The following is a 14,302-nucleotide window of genomic DNA, read 5'->3' on the forward strand; positions in this document are numbered from 1 at the left end:
GGTTATTACTTTGTCAATGACAATTTTTAAAATCATTATTTCATAAATAAAAGGACATTCCAAAGCCAAAGGGAAAAAAAAAAAAAAAAAGAACATTCTCGCAGAATGAATAAATGCAGCTTAGCTGTATAGAACTATTAGTGGCCAGAAAAAAAAAAAAAAAAAAAGATATGACAGACCAGCAGATTAGAATACCAAGTCTCAGGTCTACTCACATCCTAAACTTACACAACTCCTACGTCTTTGGATCCTATATCCTCGAAGAACTAAGACTACCTTACATATCCAAAAAACTGTTTCCTAAAGTCTACCATTTGTAAAGCAAATAAATAAAGTGTCCCAGGGTCACTAAAATGAAAAAAAGGCAATAAAAAACAGAGAAAAGTAAGCTCAAGTTTATGAGTATAAAACTTCAACCTCAAAACAAAACATCATTTTAGTTATTTTAATATAATTTTCCCCATGCTTAAAAAATAACAACTATAAGCATGTGTAATATATTCAAGCAACACGTAATATTTTAGTGTTCAAGTGCCTCTGAGCTGCTTCCTACTCTGTTCTTCCACATTCTGTTTGGTTCACCAAACTTATACTTGGTTAATAAATTCCTTGGTTAATAAATTCTACTTTCTTTTCAAAAGCAGCATAACACAGAGATATTTCTGGGAATCTACTTCCTCAAGTTTCAGCACTGTTGTTCCTTTCTTTACATTTCCACAAAATCATTCCAGACATCAGAGTTTGGTACAAGCACTTTATGACCTGAGGAAATCTACCTGAAGAATAAGGTGAAGCTGTATTTCCAGGACTACTGGAACCTGATCTTCCTGAACCTGAAGAGCAATGTGATCTACTGCTCATTGCTGTAACTTCTTTTTGTCACATCTCATTTTAAAATTTCTAAGTTATAAGAACATACAACATCTTGGTAAAGTAAAAGTCCATTTTGCAGTTCAAATATTTCTCTGCTAAACAAAGTTTTGATACTCGAAAGACTTCTATCTTCAGGATCACAAAGTATTGAGTACCCAGAAAACCTCAAAACTTTCAATTTCATGTTTCTCTTACTCTTGACACTGCACATAACATTCTCCATGCAAGTCTTAGATCTTTCTTTTCACTGAAAGTAGCATCAGATTCCTGAGAGGTTCATTCAACTTTGTTTCACTGTATTCCATCTTCAAAGCAATGTTTCTTAGGAATACTTTCTATATATCAGAAGAGATAACTCCCAACTGTCACTTATAAAACTGAAATTTCACATTATCATTAAGCCTTCACTTTTTTGTGAAATAAAGACAAATCCATCAACTTTCATTTGAAAATTTTTCCCCAATTAAAAATAATATTCTGTGTCTTCTATGTTCCTCCTCAGGTAATATGATATCGGCCAAATGAAGCACAAAACGAGGTAGATAGGCCATGGGAGTGTCCCTTTCTCACAGTCAGCTGCTGTACACTGACTCCTTACAGAGATCTAAACGGGTAAGACTACACATCCTGGTACAGGAGGTCTGCAAAGACCACTTCCTTTCACCACTAAGGCATCTTGTGGATATCCTATAGGTTCAGTAATTGAAAGATGCTCTAGCCTGAAGCTGATCAAAGTGCCTCAGAAGGCACAGCCACAAGTCACACATGATTATGTGGAAATATATTAAAGAGATGATAAAATTAAATTATCATTTAAAGCACATACATAAAGACAGTAAGGACACCTGATAATTTGCACCATGTACTTCTTAGACATCACAGAAAATAAGGCCATCACCCCTTTTTACAGTTGCTCCAGATAATATTTTGTGGGTCTGTTTCCAAAGGGGCACCTGAAAAGCCATGGGAGTCTTCATCCTGCCACTTTCATTTGAAAAGAAGTGGGGTGCAAACAGGTTGATTCAAGCTAATTCCTTGGGCCTCCACCAGTCAGCCTGAATCTGTCACTGCTGCCAGTTCTTGGTGTCTCATGAAATGTTTGAGTCCTGGCTACAACCTGGCCACTCATCTCTCTGCTAAAATCATTCTTACAAGACAGGTGCCACCAGTGAGCAATCAGACAGCCTCTGTCTACTGAGGGCTCCTGGCCTAGCAGCACAGCCATAGTAGCTGCAGAGCCTCTTCTCCGTATTTCCAGTACAAACCTTAGTGGTTGGACAGAATGAGGTGTCCTCATTCCTAGATGTCAGGAACAAAAAGATGACAAACCTTTAAGGGGGTAAGAAGTGGAAGAGTGGGCTTGGCTTGAGGAGTTCACTTCAGCAATCTGCCCCAGTGGAAAAAATAAACTGACAGCCATTACCAGTTTTTGTTTATGTCCCAGCTGGCAAAGTATCAAAACCAAATATATATGCCAATTTATAGGAAGATAAAAGAAGAGGCACAAGAAGCAGCCTCACTGGTGAGAATAATTCATGACTTTTACCACTACACAGGTGAAGGATACAACGTCAACAAGAATACAACTAACCATCTTAGGAATATACACAAATATGCAGGAATATACAGAAGGGCAATACAGTAAGCAGGCTTTCTTCTAGCTCCAGATTACACATCTTTCATTTTATAATTTTCCGTGCAGAAATGAGAGAGCTTCTTAGTGAAATAAAATAAGTTTAGATTTATGCTGAACATGAAATATTCATAAATATCAAATGCTTTCATTAGATTTAAAGTTTCCTTCTTAAATTTAAATTTTTTCCACTATAGCCCCTTAGATGTAATTTCTATGCCATGACAGTGCACGTCTGTATTTTAAAAGCATATGCAGAATCCACCACCTGATTTCGCAGTCAGGCCGCACACAGTATAGCTCTCGTTTTTGGGCACCTTTGAAGACAGAGTGATATTTAATACTGAATATAAGCAGTCTTTTCATCTTACACTGCAGAGTAATTGCTTCCCACTTCAGAACTATAAAATGAGTTATCATCTCTGACTTGCTCTGTAAGTGCTATGGCCAGCACGGAAAAAATGACAAAGAATATTATGGGCTTACTCGAGGGAGTCGGATCTTTGCTAACTGCCAAGAAAAAATCATGGCTAAGGCAGGCATAGCACAATGAGACACGGCATGAGAAATGACATGTTACCGGGTCCTGGTTCTAGGAAATCATTTGTACTCAATGCCCTCAGCATGTAGAAGCTGAGCCTTTCTCAGTGTGAAACACAACAGCCAAATATTATATGTTCACATGGGTGGTGTTCACATTGTATGATCTTAATTTTGTTAAAGAAAGAAGTGTATACATGCACATATATGAATGATACTGTGCGTATATACTTGCTGAAAATTTTTGTTTACAGAATATAGTGAAGGCATATAATACAGACTGCTTTCCCCTAGATCTCAGGAGTTGAAGCAACCAGTGCTTTCAGAGATATCCATTATTGAGCTGGGTCCACATAGCTGTCTGCCTAGTCAAAAGATGGCAGAGTTTAAAATCCTGTCAAGCTTGTCCTAAACCATTCCCCATATTTAATAGGCAGAAAATATAATGGAAAAAGGTGATGTGAATAGAAGGGCAATGGCCAATAAGCAAATTATCTTATGTATTTTTCAACATGCTTTATGGAGGGAAGAAAAGGAGAAAGTAAATGACAGGCACACATGGACTTATATCCAATACGAACATCATGCATATGGAAAAGCAGAATATTTAAATCCCATTCAATCTTAAAACAATTTTTTCATAAAAAATATCAACACTTACCTTTGCTTGTCTCTTACTGGCTTCTCTTCTGGCTTCCCTTTCCTTCAGTCTTTTCTCCTACAACAAGAGGGGGAAATCAGAAGCACGTAAACCTCTGTTATTACGTTTAAATCAAACTACACATTCTTCATTTTTTTAAAGTCAACTGATACTGACATTCATATTTCAATAAATATTTACTGAGTGTCCACAATGGGTTTGGCATAAGTAATCACAATCGTTAAGTATGTGTCAAACAGATCTGGAGTCAGATCACAGTTCTACCACTTACCAGCTTTGTAATTTGGGGCAACTTATTTATATTTTGTAATTCGTTTTCTCACTGAAACATGAAGATAACAGGAGCACACAGTTCATAAAATTGGTATAAGAATTATATAAGATACTATATACATATGTGCTTAAGATAATGTCTGAGATATGACTGGTATATAGTCAATGTCAGCTATTAGAATAAATAGGGGAAAAAAATCCATTGGTGACTATTTACCTTCTCCTCTAAAAGGAAAATTTATAAGGATATGAAATCTGTTCTTAGAAAAGTGGCAACATTTTCTCAAACAAAAAAACAATGGAAGATCATTCTTATAAAGCATGTTATTTCTATTAAATTGCTGTATAATTAATTGCCCCATTAGTTTTCCAATGATCATAAAATAGAAAATGCAAAACTAACATTTTTAGAAGCAAAAAATCAGTGTATACAACATTAAAAGTCAAAATGAAACAACCCAGCTAAAGTTGAAAAGAATGTTGGGGTTTGTTTTTTTTTTTTTTTAAGATTTTGAGAGACAGCACGTGCACACGCACACACGTGCATGAGTAGGAGGGAGGGTCAGAGGCAGAGAAAGAAGCAAACTCCTTGTTGAGCAGGGAGCCCAATGCAGGGCTCAATCTCAGGACCCCAAGATCATGACCTGAGCTGAAGGCAGATGCTTAACCAACTGAGCCACCCAAACACCCCAAAAACAATTGTTTTAAATTAAAAAAAAAAACAAACTATTTCTCTCTCCAAAAACAAAGTGTTGAAATAACAAAAAGGCTAGACTCAATCCAAAGTTCATAACTATTTTATTCGTAAAAAATTTTAATGAACTGCTAGGTCAATGTAAAATCTGAGTAAACAACAAGTAATTTCCTTTTATGACCATGATTCACTATTACAACATTTATTGATTTGAAAATTAACAAGTTTTCTGAATCTGGGCTGTCATTATCATTATGTTGTACCGATACAACATAAATACATACAACATCTGGAGATGTCCTTCTCCAGATTCAAAAGCCAATTCTAACGCATACTCTGAAGACAGACCTGAGGCCTCTCTGTTGCTCCAAGCATTGACAGTAGCCAATTATCACTATCCTCCTCATCTAGGTTTATAGACTCCTTTACGACAAACTGAGAACATAAATGTTGAAAGTCTCAAAAGAGATTAAATAATAATTACTGCAAAGAGATGGGGGTTCCACAGAGCTTACCAACTCAGTTTCTAGAGCTCCGAAATGCACAGCAGGAGAGCTAAATTCTAAGGGAAGCTAACAAAAATTCACACTCACATGGCAACTATGAATGTGTCACACCCCTAAATAATGCATCATGTTAAATTATTCCTTTCTGTTATTCTTTTTTTAACCCACTTTTGGAGAAAATGGATATCCCTTTGACTTCCAAATAAAACATAAAACTAAAAGGGCAGGTAAAACTTAAACAATGTGCAATTATACGGAGGAACACTCTAAAGACTGGAAGTCCCAGGACCAAGGTCAGAGGAAAAGGAACGCTGAACAAGAACTCAGAACATGGCTCACTCTTTGTGAGAAGCTGATGAGGTGACAGGACTGTTCTCTAACCTGGGTCTTCGTGTGTCAAGTCTAGTGGTTTTTTCCAATACAATCCAAGAAAAATTAAAATGTCAGGGTTTAGAGACTTTAACAGATGACACGTTAATAATAGAGGAAATAATACCTGGTATTATTTTTAACAAGCAGCCAATGAATGCCGTTGCTATTACCCCACACCACCCCTGACCTGGTTCTCTGACAGGCTTCTGAGAGTGGTTCTGCCACTAAAATAAAATACTCTCAACCCTTCCTCAGGAGGAAAAAAAGTTCATGGATGGCAGTTTCTCAATATTTGCAATCAAATTTTTTATAGAAGTCCAGCATTTACTGATTTTGTATTAGCATTAGCAGATTATAGGAATAGATGAAAGTAGCAAAATATTAAAAGAATTGACAACTGATCATAGTTACATTTAGTTATATTAATATCCATAGACTATCAGCTATTTGTAATCTTTCTTCTCTCTTACACACACACTTCTATACTTCTATTTTCTACAAATAAGTTTTCAGGTTTTGGAAGGTAACATTAACCAGAGCAGTATTTACTGTTATTCTAAAAGGTCATGGTGACTTTCAAGAGTTGCACCGCTTAAAGTTATTTTAAAACTATACCTACATGAGATGCAGCTGTATAAAACAGTAATGAAAGTGAACTTGTTAAAAAAAAAAAAAAAACTTGTGTCCACTAACACATTATTACTATTATTTTCTTACTACGGTAATAGCTCTGAATTAAATAGCAATATGCTAGCATTTTACATATATTTTGAAACCATTTAACAAAATTTTTGAAGTATTATTTTTCCCATTTTACAGATGGAAAAAAAACTGAACCAAAGGGATTAAGTAACTGGCCTGAAATCACCCAGTCAGTGAATGAAACTGAGACTAAAACTGGGTCTACGGAGCCAACACCTTCCCCCTCATCTCCAGCACACCTCTTCACCACTGTCTATCTAGTCCATTAGAAAGTGTACTTGCTTTGTGGATGCATAGTGTTTTTATCTTATCAATATGTTTAAGACAAATGCTCCATTTCCTTTTATTAATAATGGCCTGCTACCGTATGGGTCTTTTCATCTTGATAGCATATTTTTTTCCTGATAGCATTTTGTGGACATTATCTAATTAGTTTTTGCCAACCTTCTGTGCAGGGGGAAAAACATTTATTTAACAGTCACAAAAATTTTTGTTGTAATTATTCAGTAATTGACCTTCTCTCAACACATTAGAGGATCGGAAAATGGCACTTCAAAGTTCCAAAGAATAACCTCAATATGTTCAAATCGGAAAAGCCCTATCAATACCAGTAAACGTAATCTCTACTCTAGGACTTTTCATCTAGCCATTTTAATCCTAGCTAAAAAAATATACTGATAATTCCCCACTGCTATAGAAAATTCCAGTATTAATCTATTATAGACAATGAGAGACATTACAAATCTCCAATTTTAACTATCAGAACTCACATGTGCATGCAAATAGGTTAATTTTTTCTTGTAAGATTTCTACCACAAGTCCTGGATGGATGAAGGATAGCTAAAACCTTGAAAATAGGAAGTGAACATCACACAGAACTTCATTACAAATAAGAATAATTTTCAATACTGAGTGAAACACAAGGAAAGCTAGAAAAAAATTTTTCTTATTTTAAAAAGCTATGGTACTGCTCTATGTGAAAAGATGAAGGAATAAACATTAGTCTTCAAACAGAGGAGAAAAACAGGAAGTAGAATTTATGGTAATCCAAAATTTAGAAAATGAACATAGGAAGAAAGTGCAGAAAAAACTAACTTTTAAAAAAAATATATATATGAATTATAGATGTTATAAATGACAAGACATAAAGACAAAGAGTTGGTGTACAATGACTTGAGGGGCAAATATAATTTAATTTTATTAGGTTTAATAATTGAGATTCTCCTTCCCCTTTAATTTTATGTGGCTCAAATGCTTTAAACCCTTTATTTTCCTATTTCATTTTTAAGGACAGAGTGGTACCAAAAGCTATTTGATGCCACACAAAAAGAAGGCAAAATTGTATCTTCAGTCCTACCACGCTACAAATGACTAAATGTAAGAAGAGCATGAAATTCAATAATAGAAACCAAATTTGCAAGGGTTAGGAAAACAGAGAAATCACATTTCAAGGTACAAAACACTCCCTTTATAGATGTTATCACACTTCTTTTGGCTTCTTACAACTATAGGTCCTTAGCTTCCAGAAAAGAAAATGCCATTAAGTATGAATGTTATCAGCAGTCAAAGCTACGTATTTAAATCATTTTCGTTCTATGGCAATCTTGGAAATTTGTAGATTTGGAAACATAACTCAGGAGGTGGGGGAAGCATGAGCTGTTTGAATGACTGACTCTCAGGCAGCTGTGTTACTTTGGTGAGGAACTGATTTCCCAGCTGCCACAGAAAACAGGAGACATCTACTCTTATTTCAGGAGCACAGGAATCTCTCTTCAGGGAAGAAAACTAGGTCAATGAAAGTGAGGAAAAGACTGATTACAAGGATTTGTGGCCCGGAAGACAGCCCCTGCCCTCCGAGAACAAAACCCCAGTTAACCTAAATCCTTCCCAAGGACTCAGAACAAAGCAAGGTTCTCTGATCTGTTCCCTATTCCACAGTTTCAGGAGAATGACATAAAAAATTGATCTCCTGTATATAAATCTGTAATAACTCCAAAAAGGATATGAAGACAGGAAGAAAAATAAGTGTATGTGGAAACACTAATTTATTCTTTCAAACATTTGCTGAGCTACTATGTGCTAGACCCCACGGTGAGCTCTAGGGATCAGCAGTCTAGCTTCCTACTTGCCCCTGGTCTTTGTAGTCTACGACCTAGCCTTGTGAGACCTCTTCACTACATTAGCACCAAACTCTGTCCCTGTTCCTCAAACCCAGCGTCTACTGACCACCCATCTAACAACCACCACTCTGCCTCTCAAACATTATATGGTGTTTCAAAAAAAAATCCCATAATCCCATTTTACTTAACAATAAAAAACAGACATTATAAATATCTCAAGACCTTGCCACAGAGTTGATAAGATCTTTGCAATTTTGAGTATTTTGTTAGTCTTATTTTGGATGCTGTATATGAAGGAGGGCCCATGCACCAAGAAGCTGAACTGAGTATCACAAGATGCTGTAAGCTCTTGGAAATAAAAACAGATACCTCCCAGGCAGACAGCTCCAAACTACAGGCAAAGGTTCCATAGTAACAGGCTGCCTCTTCTCTTAGAGTACACCATGTTGTAATGGTGGTAGTAAGGAAAGATTGAAACTGAAAGGGGGTTAGGGATGTATAGGAAGAGGATTTCTTTTCCTCCTCTGTGAATAAACTTTATTCATAAAGTCTATTTAAGAGTTAAGCACCAGATGTTCAGTCCTTTATCCTAACGATGACATTTCTAACAGTAGTAAAAGTTTCTTTAGGTCATCTGAGCCAGACCAGTCTCAGACAATGCCTTAGGCTTTTAAGACTCATAGCTACTTAAACACGGACTCTAGTACTAGTAACTTTATATTCAATGAACACTCAGGCAAAGGCATTATTAGTATTGGGTCCTCAACTAAGCTATTAATCACAACACTTACTTTATCCCTTAATTTATTTGACACCAATGGCCTTGCTCTGGAAACATGAATAATTTCCATTATTTGTCATTCCTTCCTCAAAATCCTCCACTCCTGTTCCAACCCTTTCACTCACTGTTTCAGAGTCAGCATTTAAGAGAATGCCTGATGGTTTAAGATAGTGTGAAAAACAAAGACTTTGGGGTTAAGAGTCCCAGGGCTGTTATTTGTTACTAGACAAACTACCTGATCCTTCTACGTCTGCGTTGTCACCTGTAATTTGAGGCTAGCTCAAATTACAGAAATTGTTAGCACATAATACAGTAATACATACAAAGCACTTAGCACAGCGCCCAATCAACTAACTGCTTATTACTATCAATGTTCTTGTTACTACTATTCTAAGACGCCTGAGGACTACTTCCCTCCCTCTTGACTCTCATATACATTTAGGTTTGAGGTATCTGGATTCCATGAAAACTAAATTCTGTGTCAACAAAAACAAAGGTGAAATAGATTTTTTTACAAAGTCCCTTTAATTCTTTCCTATCTGCTGTTCATACTAGTAGTTAAGTGGGACCCAGAGCAGTACTGTATCATCTTTGCAAGCAGTCCGGAGCCGCATCTTGACATGGCTGTGTTATCGAAACACACAATCCAAAATGGATAAAGCACTCAAAGCAAATTTCAAGGGAATGAAAGAGAACTTCCTGATGTACTGCTCCTCTCCACTCCCAGCTGTTCTAGCCAATATTATCACACTAAATACAGTCATCTTTCAGAGCTATGAATGATAACACATAACACAAAGCAGATTTTCACTCCATTAAAGACACCTTTCAGTGATGTGATCCACAGCCCACCTTTCAGAGTTCTGACTGAATTATAGGAAAACACACCCTGTTTCTATGCAAAAGTAGTGGTTCTGCCTTTACAATGTACTACTTACTAATGGTCTTCTGTGCAAAGATAATAGCTCCTACTATAATCTTAGCTCTGATATGTGGTTTCAAGAGGTTCAGTATATAAAACAGTAACAGGCCTAGTTAAGAACAGCCACCTGTATGCTGCCAGGGAAAACTGAAGACTGGAATGGTCTCAGGAAAAAAAAAAAAAAAAGTGGTTAAATGGCTGCAAAGAAGCCTCACAGAGATAAAGAACACTGTTGACTCAGTGACCCACAGCAGGTACACAAGGGCCTGAAGTCCACAGAGTGAGGAGCTCAGAGCTCCAGCAGCAGCTAAAATTCTACTACCAGTGATGCCATAATGGTTTTGTATTTCTTGCAAACTAGTTAAAATTCTTATTGTTCCATTTCTAAATCATTAGGGCAAAGATATTTGCTTGAGTCACAGCAGAAATTACACGGTTTTCAAAATCTGCTAGATGAATGTTATGAGTCAAGAATAGGTATATCAGCACATAGGAAAAAACTGAACAGCTGAGTTCTACACCTAAAAGACTGTGTCCAATCAAAACTAGGTGCAAAAAGCTGTTCATTTTATTTTATTTTAAGATTTTATTTATTTATTCATGAGAGACAGAGATTGAGAGAGAGGCAGAGACACAGACAGAGACAGAAGCAGGCTCCATGCAGGGAGCCTGACGTGGGACTCGATCCCGGGTCTCCAGGATCACACCCTGGGCTGAAGGCGGCGCTAAACCACTGAGCCACCGGGGCCGCCCAAAAGCTGTTCATTTTAAAGAACAGGAGCAAATGACTACTTTCAAACAGAATCATTAAGACAAAATTCACATATACATTAACATATTATCCTCTGAAACCAAAAAACAGTCATGAAATAAAGATGCTAAAAGAACATTTCTAAGCTTATGAAAACTCCTAAAACGGATACATATTTTTTAGAAATATAGATTTTTGTAGTTTTCTTTTTATATGTAAATTTTTTTTCAGGCACATCCCTTCCTTATAATTTTTTGTCAAAGTTTCTTCATCTTTTTCTATCTTCATGAAGTACAGCTTATTCCTAGAGCCTAAGTTAGTATTTCAAGTGTTCTTTAGGGACATACAATTCTTCTCAATATTCTTCCATAGAAATGACAAAATTATGAGTGACAATTTCAAAGGAAACATATTATATTTGCCCAAGATAAAACCTTATGCTAGAAGAACTAAGAATTGTCATTATAATAAGTAATATCCTCAATTAAGAAAAAATATATGATTTCAAAACGAATTTCATGTTCAGGTAAAGCAATTAAGATAAAATAATCTGTGTGAGGTTAATAATATACTTCGTTTCTAAGTTAAATTTTAGCAACCACTGTAAAATAAGTGAACAAGAAGGAGACCTAATCATCAAGCAAGGAATCCATTTTGTCAACAGGTAAAGGTGACCAATTAAAATTCCATTTTCCAAACAACAAGGAGTAATTTTATTCCCATGTCCTCCTTATACACATGGACCCAAAGGATCCCTCTGACCATTGGCTGTGAACTCCCATTCCCACTTGCTCATTTTCATAACAAGACACTGCAGTCCACACTGGTGACTGGTAATCCCAAATGGACTAGGCAATGCCAGACTCAAGATTCAAATTTAATTACTCCACCTTACAGTAAGACTCATTCCACCAAACAAGTCAAATGCTCAAATTTGCCAAAAAAATATTCCGTGCCTTCTAGGCAGAAATCCAGTCCATGACAGCTTGGTGCATTACTAATTTGAGCATCTGTATTATGTCTTATGTATGCTACCAATAAACTTAATTATTCCAAAGTGCTCAAATGTGAAATTTTCTCTAAGTTAATACACAAATACTTATGTATGCATAAGTAATAAATTTACTGATGCAAATACCAAGAAATTAATCATATATGACTCAGGTAGCATTTACATTGAAGTTGAATAAAGAGAAGACTACTTTAGTTATTTCCTTGCACTTTTTCAGGCTACATAATATTTTCAACATCTGATATGGAAAGTATACCTCAGGTTATCGGTTACCTTGTGCAGAATATACCTATTTCATACAAAATAACAAGCTTTGACTTGTTAAAAGGACCTTTTGTCTATTTTAGTTATGGAGGCATCAAAACCAGTAGTATGTGAAGTTCTTGTAATGTCTCTCAAAACTATGTTAGCCCAAAGTGCTCTGTTCAACCTTGCTGTAAGATAGTCATAAAGATAGTTTAAAAATAATATGCTACTTTCAACAATGGTACAAATGATTTAAAAGCATAAAAATAAGTGAAAATGGAAATGTGCAGGACAATTTACGTATAGCATATTCACCTTTTCTGTAACAAAGGGAAAAAATAAGACTCTGTATTTCTATTTATACACATTTGCATAAAGAAATGCCAGGATATGTTAATAATTTTTTTTTTTTAAGTAGGCTGCATGCCCAGAGTAGAGTCTAATGTGGCTCTTGAACTCAAAACTCTGAGATCAAGACTTGAGCTGAGATCAAGAGTCGGAGCTTAACCAACTGAGCCACCCAGGTGCTCCTAGGATATGTTAATAATTAATAAAAATAGTTACCTAGAGGGGGTAGATATGAGTAAGAACAACAGGCATGGACAGAAGTAGATGTCTCAACATTAGCTTTTTTATGATCTTGATTTTAGAACATGAATATATTTTTCATTTCAAAAATGTTGATGTAAAAAAATAGAGGCATAAAAAGCTTTTGTGCAGTGACAGAAGATCCACAGTTAACTATGGTTTAATTATAATCTTCCCAAGGACAGAGGAACCCAAGTATTTTAAGTATTCTATCTTCACAGCCTAGGGTGGAGCCTAGCACATGTTGTATAATAAATGTACAATTAGTCAATTTGAAATTGTCTCTAAAGGTTTCAGTAACAATATTCCACAGTCTAGATACAGTAACTTCCACACATGGGGGAGGAATGGGGGGGGGGGGCAGTGACAAGAAAGGGCAGGAGTGGGAAAGCCTTTACATCATGTAAATGCCTCCTGTTTCCTTTACTGCTGGCTACAACTTAAAAATAAAGGATAAAATGTCCTTATGCTCAATCTTCCCCTGGATAAGTATTCTAAGTAGACGGTAAGCTGAAATGTGACACACTGCTGACATTCTTAATATTATTAAACATTTGAATAACAAATAATTAGTGTGAAATTTCCATTTAAAGAACTGTAATAAACAGCAATGCATAAAATGTTTAGTTTTTGAAATAACAGTCTCAACTGCAAACTATGTTTGAGGTTCATTTGTTTCCCACATTTCTAAAAGGATTTTTCTCACCATTCATTTCCACCCCTGCAGCTATCTTCAATGTCTACTTTTTCTTATGCATCAAGTGCTACTGCAAAGCTGCATCAAACCTTGGAGAAAAAATGAGAATTGCTGGCCTATAAAAGTTGACTGAGCCACTGAATCATTACAAGGTCAAAGAGGAGTCAAAAAACCACAAGAATCCTTCTGTCTACATTCAAAGGTTTGCAAATTTCTTAACCCAGAACCTTACATTACATCAGTGATTCTTGGGCATGATACTGCACTGTGTTCCCCAGAAATCATTTACCAACTCAAGGGCATGCTATAGAAATGTCTTTAAAAATGTAAATCTGTCTTATTTCCTTAACTGAACCATTTATCTAGTGAAATGTCCATTTTTGTGGGAATTGAGTAGTGTGAAAAGACCATAAGGCCATGAGTGACCAGAATGCAGTAGCCCAGTTCAAGGACAACAGAAAACTGCCAAGTGTAAGGCTAACGGCGCACATGCTTCTACAGAAGCAGCCCTCTTACAAGGTTTCTTCTTTTCTAGCTTTTTAAAAATACACTAAGTAAATCTTCCATACATTATCAACTAATTGCTATGGAAATAAATGTAACTATTCAGTTGAAGCTGGAAATAATAATATCACTTACTTAGGTAAATGGTAAGCAACTTGTGGTACATCTGTACCAAGTACTGACACCCATGACGACCTGGGTGAATCTACACAGAACTACGCGGAGTATAAAAAGCAAATCCCAAAAAGCTACTATACATCACACTACTTCATTTATATAACATTCCTGAAATGGCAACAATTATAAGAATGGAGTACACAGGATGAGAGAGTAATACAGAGAGTATGTTACTTCTTACAGCTCCATGTAAAATTAACATTAGTCTCAAAATCAGAACCTTAAAAAAAAAATCACTAATATTATTTGG

At 35.9% G+C, this 14,302-nt stretch overlaps 1 protein-coding gene across 1 annotated transcript in view; it reads right to left on the reverse strand.

The window, feature by feature from the left end:
- The window catches only part of DDX10 (DEAD-box helicase 10), a 253,969-nt gene that overhangs the window by 96,132 nt on the left and 143,535 nt on the right, over nt 1-14,302 (reverse strand). The window contains exon 16 of the mRNA XM_041772524.1: nt 3,708-3,764. Within this exon, the coding sequence (XP_041628458.1) occupies nt 3,708-3,764 (57 nt within the window). The remainder of the gene's footprint in view (nt 1-3,707; nt 3,765-14,302) is intronic.

The sequence above is a fragment of the Vulpes lagopus genome, chromosome 10 (assembly GCF_018345385.1).
Source record: "Vulpes lagopus strain Blue_001 chromosome 10, ASM1834538v1, whole genome shotgun sequence".
NCBI classification, from domain to species: domain Eukaryota; kingdom Metazoa; phylum Chordata; class Mammalia; order Carnivora; family Canidae; genus Vulpes; species Vulpes lagopus.